Genomic DNA, 21,720 nt, shown 5'->3' on the forward strand with positions numbered 1-21,720 from the left:
TCTGAGACGTGATAAGCGAGGAATTGGTCCAACTGATCAGCCATCCGTAATTCTGCAGGAATGACATTGTCACCTGTAGGTGACGGTACAGTTCCTCTGGGAATTGCACCAGAAGGAGGAGGTTATCTAGGTAAGGGAGTATTCAAATTCCCTTTCGCTGGAGTGGAGCCGCCATCACCGCCATGAGCTTAGTAAACACTCTAGGAGCTGTAGACAAGCCGAAGGTTAGGGCTTGGAATTGAATAAGCTGGCGTAGGACAGCAAAGCGGAGATACTGTTGATGCAGGGTGCTATAAGTACACGTAGGTAAGCATCCTGTATATCCAGGAAGATCATATAATCACCAGGCTGCAAAGCCAGGACAATGGAATGGAGAGTCTCCATACGGAATTTGGGTACTTTTAGGTATTTCTTGAGAAACGTAAGATTTAGTGTGACCTATTTGGTTTCTGAACCAAAGAGAGTATAGAATAGAATCCCTGATCCTTCTGAGACCAGGGGCAGGCTTAATGACACCTGACATCTGTCGATGGAGTGGTAGTAAAGTACTGTGTGGGAGGGACTCCTCAGGAAGGAGCGAGTATACCCGTGACAGACCACTTCCTGGACCCAGGCATCTGTGGTGATTTTACACAATGCATGGGCGAAATGAAAAAGTCGGCCTCCCACTCTGGGATCCCCCAGGGGAAGGACTGTCCACTCAGGGTGAGGGTTTTTCCTCTGTCTTGGTAGGTGGACGTCTAGTTGCCCAGGCCCGCTTGGTTTTGGGTTTGAAGGCCTTGACTGTTTGAGACAGTCGTGGAAAGGTCTAAACCTTGGCCTTGTCCTATGGACGAAAGGACCGAAATGACGAAGTCCTAGGCCGCACTGAGGAAGCCGAAGGTAGGCAAGCTCTCTTGCCAATTTCTCGACAATCTTGCCCAGTTCTAGTCCAAATAGGAAATAGCCCGTGTATGGCAGAGCTTCCAGGGCCTTCTTGGTATCCGAATCAGTTTTCCATGAACGTAGCCACACTATGCAGCGTGCTTCAATGAAAACTGCGGAAGCTTTGGAGGGTAACAGAACAGAATCCAAAGCAGCCTCACCAATGTAATATGCCGCATACCTGACATTGGCAATAAGAGACAATTGTTCCGTGGTATGCTCAGATGTGAAACTGTGTTCAAAGTTGTCAGCCCAAGTTTCAATGGCTTTAGCTACCCAGGCTGTAGCAGTAATCGGTCTGGCTTTGGCTCCTGTAAGGGAACACAATGATTTAAGACACGCATACAGTAATCTATCTGGCAATTCCTTAAGAAAGGACACAATCAGGATAGGGAGGATGGAACTTTAATTGTGTGTGTCACATGAGCATCTAAAGGAGGTGGATTTTCCCATTTTGCACAAGAAGATTTGGGTAACGGGTAAATGGAGACGAGCCTTTTAGGAAACGCATATTTCTTAGTAGGAGTTTTTCCAAGTCTTATTCCTAACTTCAGAGAAGTGATCGAGTACGGAAATTCTGCTACTACCACCTTCTGCCGACTGCGCAGAGGATCCTTAGTTAGAGGGGCAGCATCTTCTAATTAAAGTGAAAATTTGACCGCCCTAATTAATGCAGCCATATGAAATTTGAGATTTACCTCCTCGTCCCAAGGAAGTTTCTGCATCAGAAATCTCAGCTTGATCTGCCAGAGAAGATGAATCAGAGAGAGTGGCGTAGACTGACGACGGCACAGTACGCTTAGTGGTAGTAGTCGTAGGTAGTGCTAATTGGCCCTGTACTAAATGCTGAAATACAGCAGAGGAAGCAGCCAGACTCTGTACAGAGATAGAGAAGGAGTCCAATAATGGAGGAGAGTAGGGTGGGGCTGCAATAGTCTGATAAACAGGCTGCAATAGAGCTGCAATCCTATAGGGGGAGACATGGTGGGTTGTACTGAATGTGGTAGACCCATAGGAAGAGCCACAGGTGGGGTAACAATAAGGTCAGCAATCTTCATCAGTAGAGTAGAAAAAGTAGCACATGGGGGCTCTTGTACTGGAACTGGGATGGCTGAGGTGTTCGGAGGCACCAGTCAAGCTGTGCACTGGCCATCTTGTGAAAAATCCTGAGGTAAAACCTCCATGTTACAGGTACTAAATGCTACCAGAGTGGATGCCCCAGTCTGCTTAGCTTTGCATTTGCTTGACATGGCTGTTATAAGTGTACACACACACACACACACACACACACACACACAATATGGTAATGTGTAAAGTGTAACTGGAAAAGTATGTGACAAAGAGCCATCATAAATACAATATTATGTGTGACAGAGTAAACCCAAAATACACCAGTATTGAAGGGTCACTTAATGAGTGAAAGTAGAGGGAAAACAATTATAAATGTACAGTGAGAAACAGAGAAGAATTCAAACAGCAGCACTAGCATAAGTAACATACAATGGAGAAATACAATTTTAACTGCAATGGGCACTGATATCAACTACTCAGTTATGTGGAGAAGGCTGGTAGTATGCAGAGCTGTATACAACCTGACAGTGAGGAGAGGTATACAGGGAGACTAAGCTCAACACAACTGGATACCTGCAGAGCTTTAAGCTATGGCTGCCCAGCGTCTCTGTGAACGAGGATGAGGGAAAAGCAGCCAAGGGCGGGAAGTCCGCAGTGGAATGGCGTCGAGGGCTGGGGGAGGTGCCGCTGGGGAAGCGCTGACGTCAACCACCGTTACTTTTGGCCTGTAAATGGTCCACAACACCAGTATATATTTATGCTCTGGTAGTCTAGTGCATTCACAGGGTGCGCCGTGGTCCAGAAGCAAGTCAGCGCTGCCAGTCCCATAAGGACTGCGCAAAGTACGGGTCCAGTAAACAAAAACCCGCCTTACCTCTCCCGCAATGCGTCTGGTGCAGTCCCTGCCCCTCCTGCTAGTAGAAGTATGCCATGGCGTCCTGCCGAAATCACTGACCCAGTCATGGTGACGTGGCCCAGAGGGGGTGTAGGAGCATAAGCGCTGGCGTCCCTTGGACAGCCATAAAAAAAAAAAAAAAGGAGAGTTATGGTAGACTTACCATTGTTAACTCTTTCTGCTAAGTACATTAGGTTCCACAGGGAAACATCGGGGTGTAGAGCGAGATCTTGATCCAGAGGCAACAACAGGCAAAGCTTTGACCCAGAATGCATTGGGGCCTCCTCCATAACCCCGCCTCCAGGCACTGAGAGCTCAGTTTTGTTAACCAGTCCAATGCAGAAGCAGGTAAAAGAGAAAGCAGATGTTAGTCACATAGAACCACAATCTCACGACAGGATAGGGTCCCAGCGGCTAATGCCATACAACCAAAAGAAGCTAGATGCGTCAGGGTAAGTGCCCTATGGAACCCAATGTACTTCGCAGAAACAGAGATAACAATGGTAAGTCTAACATAACTCTAATTTTCTGCAGCAGGGTACATTGGTTTCCACAGGCAAACATCAGGGATGTTCTAAAGCAGTTCCTCAAGGGAGGGGACGTGCCTCAGCGGGTAAGAGAACCAGGTGTCCAAAGGAAGCATCCTGGGAGGCGGAAGAATCAAAGGCTTAGAACCTAATGAACGTGTTCATTGAGGACCACGTAGCCGACTTGCACAATTATTCTGGAGATGTGCCACGGTGGGCCGCTCAAGAAGGTCCAACAGACAGAGTAGAATGGGCTTTAACTGCAGCAGGAGCTGGGAGTCCAGCATGCTCATAAGCTTGTGCAATCACCATTCTAATCGAACTGGCCAAGGTTTGCTTATTCGCAGGCCAGCCATGTTTGTGAAAATCAAACAGTAAAAAAAGGGCATATGACCTCCTGATAGAGGCAGTCCGCTCCACATAGATACGGGGAGCCCTAACCACATCCAAAGAACGTTTTTTGGGAGACAAATCCGAAGAGACAAAAGGCCAGAGCCATAATCTCTTGATTAAGGTGAAAAGCGGACACCACCATAGGCAAATAACCTGGGCGAGTTCGTACAACTGCCCGGTCCCAGTGGAATATGAGGAAGGGTGGACGACAGGACAAAGCACCTAAGTCCAACACCCATCTTGCAGAGGCAATAGCCAGCAAGAACAGGACCCTGGCTGTGAGCCATTTAAGGTCCACCGATTCAAGATGTTCAAATGGAGAGCAGAACAGACAAACCCCATGGAGCCATAGGAGGGACATAAGGAGGCTGAATCTGAATAACTCCCTGAATGAACGTAAAAACATCAGGTATAGAAGCAATACCTTGAGGCAGGCCAGACGAAGACCTAAGACCTCTTTGCAGAAAAGCCAGTATTCTGGAAGTTGTGTATCTATGGACCGTAATTCTTCTCAGCATACCAGGTGAAGTAAGAATTCCAAACTCTGTAATAAATCCGGGCAGAGGCCGGTTTGCGGGCTTTCAACATAGTTTGAATAATCGCCTATGAAAATCCTTTGGCTCTCAGAAGTGATGCTTTAAGAGCCGCACCGTCAAAGCCAGTTTGGCCAGAACTGGGTAGAGACAAGGGCACTGTACGAGGAGGTCTGGTCGTTAAGGAAGTAGAAGGGGATGCCCCATCGATCGACCCTGCAGGTATGAGAACCAATGTTTTCTGGGCCATGCTGGAGCGACTAGAAGCAGTATTCCGCCTTCCTGTTTGAACTTTCGTAGAACCCTGGGCAGGAGTAACACTGGAGGGAACACATAAAGCAGCCTTAAGTTCCATGGAATTGCTAGTGCATCCACAAATGCTGATTGAGGATCTCTTGTCCTTGATCCGAAGACCGGAACCTTGTGATTGTGTCGAGACACCATCAGGTCTACATCCGGTGGACCCCACCTGTCCACTAGGAGTTGAAAGACTTCTGGATGAAGACGCCACCCTCCGGTGTGTACGTCCTGGCGACTGAGGTAGTCCGCTTCCCAGTTCAGGACACCCAGAATGAAACATCAGAGAGGTTAGTGGATTATGAGGAGAAAGCGGCCCACTTGGAGGACCCAGGGACACGGGAGTATATTTTTGTCTAACCAAATACTGATTTAACTGCTGCAGTTGGTTAGATACATTTTCCGCCCTAGGCGGATTTACCAGAGGGACACTTTGTGGTGGCAGTAGGTACTGGGGGTCCCATAGAGGGGCTAAACGGTGCATCAGAGTCCCTAGGTGGGTAGTAAACATAGCCGAGGGTGGCTCCATGGTAGTCACAGGAGTTGCAGGCTGACTGGGAGGTGTATGACATTTAGTACACAATCCATCACACAATACTTACCCCTAGGGTAAACCTCTGGAGCATACCTTGCACATTACAGGAGCATCCAAAAGCTTTACCGCCCTTATTGTTAGACATTGTATTAAAGCAACAATCAGGCTAACAGTACGATACGATGAAGCCAGACAGAGTACACAACCTACAGACAAAGTACACAAACTTGTGAACTTAATCCCGGTTGTACGTGACTAACACCGTAAAATATCCGTATAACTATAAGTACTGTGTACACTATATTAGAGGACCCTGACACACCTAGTCCCTTCGGGTACAGAATATAGTGATAGATACTTTAGACGCGATACACATGAGAGTCAAACCATACAACACGCAGTCACAGGCAATGCAGAGATTATTATAGGCACAATAAAACAGCGCAGTCCTAGACCGGAGGTGTATCTCAGAATACTCGTACAATATATTCTGTAACAGGTACACACTTTCTTAACTAACGCTGTCTGTATAAAGACGTGTAGAATACTCAAGTGTCTGTAAAGTCTCAGCTCTGTGTACAGGCGGCTTTACAGGGGAGACCTTGCCCTGCAATCCCAGAGACCACCAGCAGCTATGATCAGAAGATGGCGCCCAGTGTCTCTGTAAGGAACCGAGAGAGAGTGTAAGGCAGTTCAAGGGCGGGAAATCTGCGAGGAGATGGCGCCCTGGGTCGGGAGATGGGCTACAGGTTAAGCGCCAGCTCCCCTATGCTGGACCTCACTGCCGGAAATACGGAGCCTTACCAATAGGGGTGTTAATACTCTCGACCTGTACTCCTATGCCCTGGCAGATATAGTGGGGTCCCTGCTCGGTGACCGTGTCCATGCCAGCGTCGTAGTCCATCTCCCTAGACAGAAATGCTATTTAGTGGCGGGTCCCGCCTGGGGGATCTTTTTACCTCCTTCCTTCGTAGCAGCCACATGAACCAGATGAGCATATGCGACCGTGTACCTAAGAAGGAGCGTCTCCGCCACAAGTACCCGGGAACTGAGCCGCGGGTGTATGCTACGCCGCTTGGTAGGTGATGGAGACGCACAAACTGAACGTCACCCTGACATAACAGTGCTGCGGCCCCTGAAGTCTTCTTAGCTTTTTAAGGGCTGCCAAGTGCAGCCCGCCTGTTAGGTGACTTGCTGCCTGCAGGCACCACTCGAAAACTGAGCTCTCAGCGCCTGAAGGCAGGGTTATAGAGGAGTTCCCAATGCATCCTAGGACAATCAAAGCTTTGCCTGTTGGTGCCTTTGGATCAAGATCCCACTCTACACCCCGATATTTCCCTGTGGAAACCAATGTACCCTGCTGTAGAAAAATGAAACCTTAAAAAACCAAAAACAAAGCTAGGGCTGTTCAGTGGCGACCGGCTCCTGCTGGCACCAAAAAAAATTGAAGTGCCTGAGGTATGAAGGGAGAGATGCCCAGTGCACCCTGGGAAGCTTACAAGCTTAAGCTTTTCGGTGCAAGCGCTGGTCTCCGCCAGCCAAACCCAAGGTACTCCCTGTGAAGACCATGAACCCCAAAGAATTCAGGGTTACATCATTATAGCAGGACAGCAACTCGCAGTCATCCCCCAAGTGCTTGGACGTCGCATGGGCTCTCCGTATTTATGAGGAAAGATCTAACTATTTAATACAGACCGACTCCCTTTTTGTTCTCTATACAGAACAAAAGTGGGGTTGGCCTGCCTCCAAACAGACCAGATATCTTTGAACACAGAAAATCATCTATCACACTTAAAAAAAAATATAAGAATTTACTCACCGGTAATTCTATTTCTCATAGTCCGTAGTGGATGCTGGGAACTCCGTAAGGACCATGGGGAATAGACGGGCTCCGCAGGAGACTGGGCACTCTAAAAGAAAGATTAGGTACTATCTGGTGTGCACTGGCTCCTCCCTCTATGCCCCTCCTCCAGACCTCAGTTAAGGAAACTGTGCCCGGAAGAGCTGACACAACAAGGAAAGGATTTGGAATCCAGGGTAAGACTCATACCAGCCACACCAATCACACTGTACAACTTGTGATAACTATACCCAGTTAACAGTATGAACAACAACTGAGCCTCATTTAACGGATGGCTCATAACAATAACCCTTTAGTTAAGCAATAACTATATACATGTATTGCAGAGAGTCCGCACTTGGGACGGGCGCCCAGCATCCACTACGGACTACGAGAAATAGAATTACCGGTGAGTAAATTCTTATTTTCTCTAACGTCCTAGTGGAAGCTGGGAACTCCGTAAGGACCATGGGGATTATACCAAAGCTCCCAAACGGGCGGGAGAGTGTGGATGACTCTGCAGCACCGCATGAGCAAACTCAAGGTCCTCCTCAGCCAGGGAATCAAACTTGTAGAACTTCGCAAACTTGTTTGACCCCGACCAAGTAGCAGCTCGGCAAAGCTGTAAAGCCGAGACCCCTCGGGCAGCCGCCCAAGAAGAGCCCACCTTCCTTGTGGAATGGGCTTTCACCAGTTTGGATGCGGCAATCCAGCCGCAGAGTGAACCAACTGAATCGTGCTATAGATCCAGCGAGCAATAGTCTGCTTCGAAGCAGGAGCGCCAACCTTGTTGGCTGCATACAGAATAAACAGCGTGTCAGACTTTCTGACTCCCGCCGGTCCGGAAACATAAATTTTCAAAGCCCGGACTACGTCCAGCAACTTGGAATCCTCCAAGTCCCTAGTAGCCGCAGGCACCACAATAGGCTGGTTCAAATGAAACGATGATACCACCCTAGGGAGAAATTGGGGACGAGTCCTCAATTCTGCCCTGTCCATACGGAAGATCAGATAAGGGCTTTTACATGACAAAACCGCCAATTCTGACACACGCCTAGCCGAAGCTAAGGCCAATAGCATGACCACTTTCCACGCGAGATATTTTAGCTCCACGGTCTTAAGTGGCTCAAACCAGTGGGATTTCAGGAAATCCAACACAACGTTAAGATCCCAAGGTGCCACCGGTGGCCCAAAAGGAGGCTGAATATGCAGCACCCCCGGAACAACGTCTGAACTTCAGGCAGTGAAGCCAGTTCTTTTTGAGAGAAAATGGATAGGGCCGAAATCTTGACCTTTATTGATCCTAATTTTAGGCCCATAGTCACTCCTGACTGTAGGAAGTGCAGGAATCGACCCCGCTGGAATTCCTCTGTAGGGCCTTCCCGGCCTCACACCAAGCAACCTATTTTCGCTATATACAGTGAAAAAGTCTTGCTGTCACGTCTTTCCTAGCCTTTATCAGCGTAGGAATAACTGCATCCGGAATGCCCTTTTCCGCTATGAACCGGCGTTCAACCGCCATGCCGTCAAATGCAGCCGCGGTAAGTCTTGGAACAGACAGGGCCCCTGTTGCAACATGTCCTGTCTGAGAGGCAGAAGCCCCGAGTCCTCTGAGAGCATTTCTTGCAGCTCCGGGTACCGAGTCCTTCTTGGCCAATTCGGAGCAAAGAATATTGTTCTCACTCCTCCTTTTATTACAATTCTCAGCCCTTGGGTATGAGAGGAAGAGGAGGGAATACATAGACCGACTGGAACACCCACGGTGTTACTAGTGCGACCACAGCTATCACCTGAGGGTCCCTTGACCCGGCGTAAAACCTTTTTTAGCTTTTTATTGAGATGGGACGCCATCTAGTCCACCTGAGGCAGTTCCCATCAATTTGCAAACAGCGTGAAGACTTCATGAGGAAGTCCCCACTTTCCCGGGTGGAGGTCGTGCCTGCTGAGGAAGTCTGCTTCCCAGTTGTCTACTCCCGGAATGAACACTGCTGACAGTGCGCTTACTTGATTCTCCGCCCATCGAAGAATTCTGGTGGCTTCTACCCTCGCCACCCTGCTCCTTGTGCCGCCTTGGCGGTTTACATGAACCCCTGCGGTCTGACTGGATCAGAACCGGTTGGTCGCGAAGCAGGATCTCCGCTTGACTTAGGGCGTTGTATATGGCCCTTAGTTCCAGGATATTGATGTGGAGGCAAGTCTGTTGACTTGACCACAGACCTTGGAAATTTCTTCCCTGTGTAACTGCCCCCCACCCTCGGAGGCTTGCATCCGTGGTCACCAGGATCCAGTCCTGAATTCCGAATCTGCGGCCCTCGAGAAGGTGAGCACTCTGCAGCCACCACAGGAGAGACACCCTGGCCCTGGGGGATAGGGTGATTAACCGATGCATCTGAAGAGGTGATCCGGACCACTTGTCCAGTAAGTCCCATTGGAAGGTCCTCGCATGGAACCTGCCTAAGGGGATGGCCTCGTATGATGCCACCATCCTTCCCAGGACTCGAGTGCAGTGATGCACTGACACCTGTTTTGGTTTTAATAGATTCCTGACCAGTGTCATGAGCTCCTGAGCTCTCTCTATCGGGAGATAAACCCTTTTCTGGTCTGTGTCTAGGATCGTGCCTAGGAGAGGCAGATGAGCTGTAGGAACCAACTGCGACTTTGGAATATATAGAATCCAGCTGTGTTGCCGTTACACTTCCAGAGAAAGTGATACGCTGTTCAGCAACTGCTCTCTTGATCTCGCTTGTATGAGGAGATCGTCCAAGTACGTGATAATAGTGACACCTTGCTTCCGCAGGAGCACAATCATATCCGCCATTACCTTGGTTATGACAATCCCGTATCGCAATTCTGAGGTACGCCTAATGAGGTGGATAAATGGGGACATGAAGGTATGCATCCCTTATGACCCGATTCACGATAAAGTCTCCCTCTTTTTAGGCTTGCCCTGACCGCTCTTAGCGATTCCATCTTGGACTTGAACCTTCTCAGGTATATGTTCAGGGATTTTTAATTCAATATGGGTCTGACCGAACCGTCTGGTTTCGGGATTACAACATGGTCGAATAATAACACCCTCTTGTTGAAGGAGGGGACCCTTGACCACCACCTGTTAAAGATACAATTTGTGAATTGCAGTTTACACTGGCTCCCTCTCTTTGGGGGAAGCCCGCAGGGCCGTCGGTGAGGGGGCATCTTCTCACAGTCCAGCTTGTATCCCTGAGACACAATATTTATTGCCCAGGGACCTAACAGGGAGTGAACCCACTTGTGGCTGAACTTACGAAGGCGTGTCCCCACCGGGCCTAGCTCTGCCTGTGGAGCCCCAGCGGCATAGGTGGATTTTTGTAGGGGCCGGGGAGGACTTCTGTTCCTGGGAACTAGCTGTGTTGATCCCGGCTCTGACAAGAAAGGACGCACCTCAGACTTTCTTGTTTCTTTATTCGAAAGGCTGCATTTAATAATGTCGTGCTTTCTTAGGCTGTGCAGGAATATAAGGCAAACTAGCAGAATTACCAGCTATAGCTGTGGAGACCAGGCCCGAGAACCCTTCTCCATACAATCCTCAGCCTTCCATATGCCTCTTAAGTCGGCATCATCTGTCCAATGCATATTCTACAGGACACGTCAAGCAGAGATCGACATAGCTTTGACTCTAGGACCCAGTATACTCATGTCTCTTTGGGCATGCTTTATAACTATATATCTATCACTTAAGACAGCATCTTTAATATATTTACTAGGGTCTCAATCTCTGCTGATAAGGTACCTGTCCACGCTGCCACAGCGCTATAAACCCATGCCGACACAATCGCCGGTCTGGGTAGTATACTAGAATGTGCACGCTATCTGCAGGATCCCTGAGAATAGCAAGTGCTACCGTCTGTGCAAACAGGACACCCTAGGGGAAGATTCTCAACACATCCTGGCCCTAGTGGGGAAAGGATACAGCCTGAGAATTCTCTTGTGGGAAGCTGCAGTCTCTTGTCTGGAGATTCCCGCTCTTTTTCCTCATGAGAGGAGGGAAATTTACCTCAGCATTCTTCCCCTTAAACATGTGTACTCTCGTGTCAGGGACAGATGAGTCATCAGTGATATGCAAATCATCTTTTATTTCAATAATCATATATTGAATACCTTCTAGCCATCTTGGCTGTAACTTTGCATTATCGTAGTCGACAGTGGAGTTAAACTCCGTGTCGATACCAGTGTTTGTTATTTTGGATAGTGAGCATTGTGAGACTCTGAAGGTCTCTGTGACATAGGGACAGACATGGGTAGATTTCCTGTCTGTTCCCTAACCATTTGTGCAATAAATTCACCTTAGCACTTACACATATCCAAACAGGTGTCGGCGTTGTCGACGGAGACACCCTCTCACACACATATCCGCTCTATCACCTCCTTAGAGGAGCCTTTTACCTCAGACATGTCGACACACGCGTACCGACACACCACACACACACAGGGGATGCTCTATTTGAGGACAGTTCCCCCACAAGTCCCTTTGGAGAGACAGAGAGAGAGTATGCCAGCACACACCCCAGCGCTATATAACCCAGGGATTACACTACAACTCAGTGTTTACCCAGTAGCTGCTGTATATACAATTTTTGCGCCTAAATTTATGTGCCCCCCCCTCTCTTTTCCCCCTTTGTGTACCAGGATACTGCAGGGGAGAGCCTGGGGAGCTTCCTTCCAGCGCAGCTGTGAAGAGAAAATGGCACTGGTGTGCTGAGAAAGAAGGCCCCGCCCCCTCAGCGGCGGGCTTCTGTCCTGTTTCTGACTAAAAATGGCGGGGGTTTTACACATATGTCACAGACTGTATTATGTGTATTTTTATGCCAAAGGTATTTTTATTGCTGCCCAGGGCGCCCCCCAGCGCCCTGCACCCTACAGTGACCGGAGTGTGTGGTGTGCAGTGGGAGCAATGGCGCACAGCTGCAGTGCTGTGCGCTACCTTAATGAAGACCGGAGTCTTCTGCCGCCGATTTCATCTCCTTCTTCTGTCTCTGCAAGGGGGACGGCGGCGCGGCTCCGGGAACGGACGATCGAGGTCAGGCCCTGTGTTCGAACCCTCTGGAGCTAATGGTGTCCAGTAGCCTAAGAAGCACAAGCTAGCTGCACGCAGGTAGGTTTGCTTCTCTCCCCTCAGTCCCACGTAGCAGTGAGTCTGTTGCCAGCAGATCTCACTGAAAATAAAAAACCTAACAAGTACTTTCTTTCTAGCAAGCTCAGGAGAGCCCACTAGGAGCACCCAGCTCTGGCCGGGCACAGATTCTAACTGAGGTCTGGAGGAGGGGCATAGAGGGAGGAGCCAGTGTACACCAGATAGTACCTAATCTTTCTTTTAGAGTGCCCAGTCTCCTGCGGAGCCCGTCTATTCCCCATGGTCCTTACGGAGTTCCCAGCATCCACTAGGACGTCAGAGAAAAAAACCCGAAAAAAAACATAAAATTGTAAAAGAGCGCAATAATATGAATACATTTATTACAAATTAAAATAATAATTTGATACATAGAATTACATATAAAATGAGCACCCTAAATACAGGATCAAAATGTCCATTGTAAAATAGTTAACCAAGTCCCAGTGACACTATGGGGTATATTCAATAGGAGTCGGCGGATCCATTCCGACATGCAGTTGTTGGAATGGATCCGACAACCCCTATTTCAATGGACGGCCAAATCAGACTGTCGGATTTGGCCGTCCTGTCAGGCAGCTGCTATCAGCGGCTGTGCTGACAGCAGCGGCTGGTGGAGCAGAGAGCGGCCGTCGTGAGCGGGAGGGGCTGGCTGCGGGGGACATGTGTGGAGCCGCAGGAGGAGCTGGCAGCAGGAAGAGAGGTGCTGCGGCGGCGGGGGGAGCATTGATCTGCGGCCGGCGGGAGGTGCTGGCAGCGGGGTAACATGTCTTCGGCGGCGGGGGGAGGCGCTGCAGGAAGAGAAGTGAGCGGGCCGGGGACGGCTAGGCAACTTTCTCCCTGCAGCGCCTCCCCCCGCCGCCGCAGCCATGTCCCCCCGCAGCAAGCTCCCCCCGCCCACAGCACCGTTCCTCTCCTCACCTCAATGAGTGAGTTTGTCGGAAAAGGGGCCAAAACCTGTCGAATTTGGCCCCGTTTCCGACAGAAGCACGTGGATCGGCGTCCATTCCGCCAATCCACGTGTTTTCCGACAAGTCGGGAATTCCCAACTTGTCGGAAAAAATCAGCCCCTATTGAATAGGTTGGAACCCCTTCCGACCTATTTCTGTCGGAAGCTGCCGTCTTTCCGACAAGACGGCAGCTTCCGACAGTTATTGAATATAGCCCTATATCACTATTTTGTATGATCAAAGTTATCACCTAGTGATTTGGTCTGCTCTAACACTCCAAATCAGCATGTAAGTCAGCGCTATGCTCCACCTCCTCCATTTCACTGCCGCTTGTAACAGTGTAATTACTTATAGACAGATCCATTCCAAGGCACTGGAATTATTCAGTTATCAGTGCCATGGAACACAGGATTGGATTCCTCACCGGGACTCATAAAAGCATTAAACGGTACACCAGATAGTTACTGTGTGGTCAGAAGCGGATCTAGGCACAGGCAAGTAAGTTGTGATCATAAGCGGCGCTACTAGGGGGCACAGCTACAAGGGAAATAACTGACCACGTCCCTTCCCTATTAAGCCACACCCTCATTTTTTTATGCACGCCTTAGGCATGCACTAATTCTGTTTTCCTATCGGGGGGTTGCGCCAAAGGAAACTTTCGCCTTGGGCGCCATAAAGCCTAGAACCGGCCCTGTGTGCGGTCACCGGCTGTTTGCAGCTTAAGGTTCAACCCGTGGCAAGGAGGGAGGGCGCTGTCTATATGGTGTGAGTGGCGGAGCTTGGATCCAATAAGCGGACAGGTCCACACTTAGGTGCAAGTGACCTTAATGCGTTTCTCTGTATTCAAGGTAATGACTGTTTCCTCAGAGGGTTTTTTCCATGAACAGCTCATACTTATTCTTAGGTGGGGCTACTGGTACCTCATATGGTTGCCACCCACTCAACCTGATCGGTCGGGTCTTTCTGGGCAGTTAGACGTGGTGCTTCGGCAGAGCATATTTGCAGGGCCGACCCATGTTAATCAGCACACACTTTCATTCGTTTTACCGTTTCGACTCATTTGCCTCTAGGGATGCTAGTTTTAAACTAAGAGTTCTCAGTGCAGCCCAGGAGCGTTACCTCCTTTAGTGGACAGCTATGGGATATACCAGTGTAATACTCAGTGTCCCCAATGGCTGTAGGAGAAAACAAGATTTTGGCTCACACCTGATCAAATCTGTTTCTCTGATGCCATGAGGGACACTGGATGCCCTCCCATTCGCTCCTGGTTATGCCATGCTTTTACTTGATTCCAGGTTACTTAACCGTGTGCCTGCTTACTCCTCTTCTTCATGCCCCTATTGGGATTTGCTAAGCGAAAAATACCTGGCTTCTGCAGGTGGCGTGATATAGGGGAGGCGGAGCATAGACTGTCCTAAAAAGAAAACTCATTTAATGTTCAGCCTCCTTCAGCATCTACTATACCATAGTGTATTCCTCCAGTGTCCCCCATGGCATTGGAGAAACCGATTTATCGGGTTAAGGGGGATACTAACAGGGGAGATGTGTGCTGAGCAAGGGGGGGGGGGGGGTGACGGGCGCTTGCTTCACACAGTGGTGAAGTGAGCGACCTGATTAGATTGTGCCTGCATGTAGGCACAATCTAGAACTGGCGATAGCAACGCGCGGGGCCACGCATCACTATCGCTATATGCATACACATGGAGAGACCCGTGCTTAATTTCTAAGCAATCTAGTCAGATTGCTTAGAAATTAAGCACGGACCTCTCCATGTGCACCCCCCTTTAGAATCAAAATCTTGTTTTCTACACTATTCAATAGGAGACTTAAAATGACTAGTTTAGAATGAATAACGTACTGCGTGTATAGAAAGGCGTTTGTATTTACTTTGATTAGTACTTATTAGCTTATTTTGAAAATAATGTTGTGCTATATTAATCTGTTGGGGTAATATCCTAGTTATCATTTAATAAAATGTACTTTATAAATGATAGCTACAGTAGAAGCGGATTGGTTGCAATGGACTTAATACATGTGCATTAAATAAATATAATGCTACAAAAGTCCATCATCATTTTTACATAAATTTTACTCAGCTATATTAGACAGGATGCATGTTGTACTGCAGATTTAAAATTGCACTTGGCATGCTCCCCTAATCTAAATAATTGCTGCATGTGAATTATTGCCTCAATGCATTTTTAATCTTCAGCAAATTTACAGTGTAGGAAAAAAAAAAAAAAAAAAATCTAAAAAACACAGCTTACCATTTTCAGTATCCCAGGGCATGCCTGTTGCCTTCACAACCTGAACAATTAATGGGGAAAAAATGAGTCAGAAATGAATACTTTAAATGCAAAAACGCAGAATTAAACAAAAAATTGTTACACAATTGAGAATTACAGACCTTACTGCCATTGTTTGGCAGCAAACTTGAGACAAGTTAGTAAGATTAAAATTACAATTGCTGCACTATCATGTTAAAAAGGAGTGTTATGGTAGACTTACCATGGTTAACACTATCTGCGAGGAACATTGGGTTCCACCGGGAAACATCGGGGTGTAGAGTGGATCTTGATCCAGGGGCACCAACATGCTAAAGCTTTAGACTGTCCCAGGATGCATTCGGGCATCCTCTACAACACTACCTCCAGGCGCTGAGAGCTCAGTTTCGTTAACCAGTCCAATGCAGGAGCAGGCAAGAGAGAAGGCAGATGTTAGTCACATAGAACCACATTCTCACAACAGGAGAAGGGACCAGCGGCTAATGCCATAAAACCCATAGAAGCTAGGTGCGTCAGGGTGGGCGCCAGGTGGAACCCAATGAACCTCACAGAAAGAGATAACCATGGTAAGTCTACCATAACACTCCTTTTCTGCAGCAGGGTACATTATGTTCTGTAGGTCAACATCGGGGATGTCCTAAAGCAGTTCCTCAAGGGAGGGGAGGAGCCTTAGCAGATATGAGAATCCGGCGCCCAAAGGAAGCATCCTGTGAGGCTAAAGTATCAAAGGCATAGAACCTGAGAAACGTATTCATTGAGGACCACGTAGCGGCCTTGCCCAATTTTTCAGCGGACGTGCCACAGCCGTCCACCCAAGAAGGTCCAACAGACCGAGTAGAATGGGCTTTAATAGCAGCAAGAGCTGGGAGTCCAGCCTGCGCCTAAGCTTGTGCAATCACCATTCTAATCCATCTGGCCAAGTTTTGCTTATTCGCAGGCCAGCCAAGTTTGTGAAAACCAAACAGGACAAAAAGGGTATCTGACCACCTGATAGAGGCAATCGTCTCCACATACATATGGAGAGCCCTTACCACATCCAGAGAATGATATTTGGAAGAAAATTCGAAGAGATAAAGGCCGGAACCACAATCTCTTGGTTAAGGTGAAAAAGATTACACCACCTTAATAAATAATAACTGGGCGAGTTTGTAGAACTGCCCGGTCACAGTGAAATATCAGAAAAGGTGGACGATAGGACAAGACACCTAAGTCAGACACCCTTCTTACAGAGGCAACAGCCAGCAAGAACAGGACCTTGGCCGTAAGCCATTTAAGGTCCACTGACTCACGAGGTTCAAAAGGAGACTCTTGCAGGTCATTCAATACAACAGTCAAATCCCATGGAGCCACAGGAGGGACATAAGGAGGCTGAAGATAGACGCAATTTTTCTCTGAAACCATACCGAACAAGGTAGATATGTGAACCTTGAGGGAAGCCAGACAAACATTAAGTCAAGGCCTCATTGCAGAAGAGCCAGAATTCTGGAAGTTCAGAATCTGTTTGCATCATATTTCTTATCAGCACACCAGGGGAAGTAAGAATTCAAGACCCTGTAATAAAACTGGGCAGATGCCGGGCCTTCAACATCATTTGGATAATCACCTCAGGGATTCCTTTGGCCCTCAGGAGTGATGCTTCAAGGGCCATTACGTCAAAGCCAGTCTGGCCAGGTCCGGGTAGAGACAAGGGCCCTGTAAAAGGAGGTCTGGGCGCTGAGGAAGTAAAAGAGGATGCTCTGTCGACAGACCCTGCCAGTCTGAGAACCAATGCCGTCTGGACGACGCTAGAGCGACGAGAAGTAGTATTCCTCCTTGTTTGAACTTCCATAGTACCCTGGGCAGGAGTGACACTGGAGGAAACACGTAGGGCAGCCGGAAGTTCCATGGAACCGCCAGTGCATCCACGAACGCTGCTCGAGGATCCCTTGACCTTGATCCGAAGACCGGCACCTTGTGATTGTGTTGAGATGCCATGAGGTCTACGTCTGGTAGGCCCTACCTGTCCACTAGGAGTTGAAAGTCTTTCGGATGAAGGCTCCACTCTCCTGCATGCACATCCTGGTGACTGAGTAAGTCCACTTCCCAGTTCAGGACACCCGGAATGAACACTGCCGATATGGCTGGCAGATGGCGCTCCGCCCATTTAAGGATTTTTGACACTTCCATCATTGTCATGCGGCTTCGAGTGACGCCTTGATGGTTGATGTATGCCATCATGGTGTCGTTGTCTGACCGTACTTGAACAGGTTTGTTCTGGACCAGAGGCAGGGCGAGAGACCGCGCATTGAATACCGCCCTCCGCTCCAGAATGTTTATTGGGAGGAGTGATGACTCCTTGGTCCAGCGACCCTGAAAAGAGTGTTACACCAATACCACACCCCATCTCCTCAGACTGGCATCCATTGTCAGCAGGACCCAGTCGGGGATCCAGAAGGGACGGCCCCTGCTTAATTGCTGGTCTTGTAGCCACGTCAGCGACAGACGAACCTCCGGAGACAACGTCATCATGTGAGATCTGATCAGTTGAGGCAGGCCGTCCCACCTGGAAAGGGTTAACCTTTGTAAAGAACGGGAATAAAATGGAGCATACTCTACCATGTCGAACGCCAACATCATCAGGCCAAGTACTTGCATTGCCGAGTGTATCAACACCCTGGGGCGACAAAGGAAGCATCTTATCCTGTCCTGAAGTTTCAGGACTTTCTCTGGAGACAGAAACAACCGCTGACTGTGTATCCAAGAGTACCCCGATGTGCACCATGCTCTGAGCTGGAACCAGCGAGGACTTCTTCCAGTTGATGAGCTACCCGTGGGCCTGTAGGAAGGTTACCGTCAATTGTAGATGACTGAGGAGGACATCATTTGCCAGAATCAGCAGGTCGTCCAGATACAGCAGGATTCTGACTCCCTGGTGAAGGAGATGAGCAGTCATCACGGCCACGACCTTGGTGAAAATGCAAGGAGCCGTAACCAATCCAAATGGCAGAGCCTGGAATGGATAGTGGAGGTTACCAATAGCAAACCGCAGTAAATGCTGATGCGACATAGCAATAGGTATATGCAAGTATGCATCCTGTATATCCAGGGATACCGTATAGTCTCCGGGATCCATAGCCAGTATAATGGAGCGCAGTGTTTCCATACAAATTTGACACTCTCACAAACTTGTTCAAAGATTTTAGGTTGAGTATAGGCCAGAAGGACGCATTTGGTTTCAGTACTAGAAACAAGGTCAAATAATAACCTATACCTCTCTGGGACAGAGGTACCGGCACAACCACTCCTGTACTCAGGAGAGTACTTTCAACTGTTTGTAAAGCTTGCGACTTTGGCGGCTCCAAAGGGAAAACAGTGTTTCAAAACTGGCGAGGGGGACGTCTCTTGAAAGAGATTGCGTCTCCCTTGAGAGAGAACTTCCAGTACCCATGCATCTGAAGTGGTCTGTAACCAGACCTGGGTGAACTGTAGAAGATGGCCTCTCACCCTGGGATCCCCCAGGGGGAGGCCCGGCCCATCATGCAGCAGGCTTGTCTGGTTTAGAAGCAGGCTGATGGGCCATCCAGGATTGTTTGGTCCTGGGCTTGGTGGTTTTGGGAGCACGAGATTGACTGACCCTTGGCTTTCCATTGAGACCGAAAGGAACGGAAAGTGGTACCTTTTGCCTTCTGTGCAGAAGGATTAGTATTTGGGAGAAAAGCAGTCTTAGCAGCTGCTATTTCAGATACAATTTTATTAAGGTCATACCCAAACAAAATGTCCCCCAGTGAAGGGGAGTACCTCCAAGGTCTTTTTGGAGTCCAGGACCACCTTCCATGACTTCAACCACAAAATATGGCGAGCCAGGACAGATATAGTCAAAGATTTGGCCGCAAGCACATGCATCTAAGACAACGCCTCCTAAATGTAATAGGCGGCGGTGGTAATGTGAGACTCGTATTGTCTGGCAGTGTCAGAGATATCCTCGGGCAGCTCCTCCTCTAATGCCTGTACTCACGCTTCAATGCCTTTTGCAGCCAGAAGGCAGCAATAGTGGGCCTAGGCAAAGCTCCTGTACGGGAGAAAATAGCTTTCAGGCATCCCTCCACAAGCGTATCTGTCGGTTCCTTCAGTGAAGTGACAGTGGTGACAGGCAGAATGGACGACACCATGAGATGGGTGACGTCAGAATTCACTTGGCACATAACTCTGCAGGGAGAGGATAGCGAGCCAAAGTCCGTTTAGACAGGGGGAAATTCTACCTTGGAGTAGACCAGGGTTCCCGCCTAATGTCCACTAAATGGTAAGAATGGGGTAATAGAATTTTAAACACTTTATGCTGTTTAAACATATCCGTTTTCTTAGCCACAGAGTAGTGGCATCAGAGATTTGTAGGATTTGCTTAATAGCAACCACTAGGGCAGGGATATCAATCAGCAAGGGAGAATCCTCACCAGTAACTCTTGACTCAGTGTCTGACAGGACCGTATGCTCCCCCTAATCTTCAATTAAAACATCAGAGAGGTATGTGGATTGTGAGGAGGAAGCCGTCCGCTTAGATGACCCAAAGACACGAGACTGACCTGGGGTGGATTTTTGTCTAACCAATGACTGATTTCATTGTAGCAGCTGGTTAGATAAAATTTCTGCCCAAGGCGGATTAACCATATGGATAATTTGCGGCTGTAGTGTCTCAGGTGGTCCCATAGGGACAGTAAGGTATTCTACCAGAGCACCCAGTATGTTACTGAACGCAGCCCAGGGTGGCTCCTGAGTAGGCACGGAGCTGCGGACTGACTGGAAGGTGTATGACACATAGCAAACAGACCATCACACAAAACTTCCCCCTCTAGTAAATCCTTGGATCATACTCTGCAAGCAGCAGGAGCTTCCACTGATTTACCGCCCTTTCAATTAGACATCATGAATAAATGCAACAGAGCGATTCTGAGGGTAATTCAGACCTGATCGTATCAACAAATTTGTTAGCAGTTGTGCAAAACCATATGGACTGCAGGTGGGGTAGATATAACATTTGCAGAGAGTGTTAGATTTGGGTGGGTTATTTTGTTTCTGTGCAGAGTAAATACTGGATGCTTTATTTTAACACTGCAATTTAGCTTTCAGTATGAACACACCACACCCAAATCACCCAAATCTACTCTCTCTGCACATGTTATATCTGACCCCCCCCCCCCCCCCCCCCCCTCCCTGCAGCACACATGGTTTTGCCAAACTGCTAACAAATTTGCTGCTATAATCAGGTCTGAATTACCCCCTTAGTACGATAAAGCCAGCAAAAGTGCAATGCCTGCGAAAATATCCGGTATTATGAGACTGAGTACACAGTAAATAATATTTATTCGGTAAATAATGTGTCGCACTATATTAGTGAACACAGACGCACCTAGTTCCTTAGGGTACAAAATATAGTGACAGTTTTATCTGGGAAACAGAGTGAAACCACACTGCAGATACAGGCACACAGCCACAGTGAATGCAGAAATTATCAGAATAAAGCTGCACTGGACTAAATGAATATATATATATATATATATATATATATATATCTATATCACAGTGCGGTCAGTAACCGGAGGATATATCAGAATACTCGTAGGTACACTCTTTCTATACTAAAGCTGTCTGTGTAAAGACATTTAGGATACTTAAATATTTGTAAAGGCTCAGCGCTGTGTACAGGTGGTTTTACAAGGGAGACCTTGCACTGCAGTCCCAGAGACGAACCGCAGCTATGCTCAGAAGATGGCGGCCAGTGTCTCAGTCAGGGAGTGAGGGAGAGTGAGAGGCAGCTTCAGGGTGGGAAAATCTGCAGTACATGGCGCCATGAGCCGGGCGAGGGGCTACAGGTCAAGTGTTTCCTCCCCTATGCTGGACTTCCACTCAGGGTACTGTGAGCCTTATTAAATGGCGTGTTAGTACACCCCACCTGTACTCATACACCCTGGTGGTCTACTGTGGTCCATGCTCTGTGACAGTGTCCACGCCAACGGAGCGACCCATTTCCCTAGGTCGCAGATGGAACGCGATTTAATAGCGGGTCCAACTGGGGAACCCTCTTACCTCTTCCCCGTAGCAGCCACATGATATAGGAGAGCAGTCTGTGACTGTGTACCTAAGCCGTGACGTCTCCGTCGCAAGTACCCGGGAACCAGACCGCGGGAGTATGCAACGCCGCTTGGGAGGTGATGGAGCTGCAGAGCTAAAGTGTCAACCTGACATACAGCACTGACAGCCCAGAGAAAGAATCTTCTTCAAAAAAGCTTTTTCAGGGCTGCCCAGTGCAGCCCTCCTGTTAAGTGACCTGCTGCTGCAGGCACCAACTCG

General features: G+C 48.5%; 1 protein-coding gene across 3 annotated transcripts in view; it reads right to left on the minus strand.

Moving 5' to 3' along the window:
- Positions 1 to 21,720, minus strand: part of LOC134927810 (mediator of DNA damage checkpoint protein 1-like) — an 840,332-nt gene that overhangs the window by 515,244 nt on the left and 303,368 nt on the right. For all 3 annotated transcript variants that reach the window (XM_063922788.1, XM_063922787.1, XM_063922786.1), the window contains exon 8: positions 15,379 to 15,418. In XM_063922788.1, the coding sequence (XP_063778858.1) occupies positions 15,379 to 15,418 (40 nt within the window). The remainder of the gene's footprint in view (positions 1 to 15,378; positions 15,419 to 21,720) is intronic.

Source organism: Pseudophryne corroboree, chromosome 5, assembly GCF_028390025.1.
Source record: "Pseudophryne corroboree isolate aPseCor3 chromosome 5, aPseCor3.hap2, whole genome shotgun sequence".
NCBI classification, from domain to species: domain Eukaryota; kingdom Metazoa; phylum Chordata; class Amphibia; order Anura; family Myobatrachidae; genus Pseudophryne; species Pseudophryne corroboree.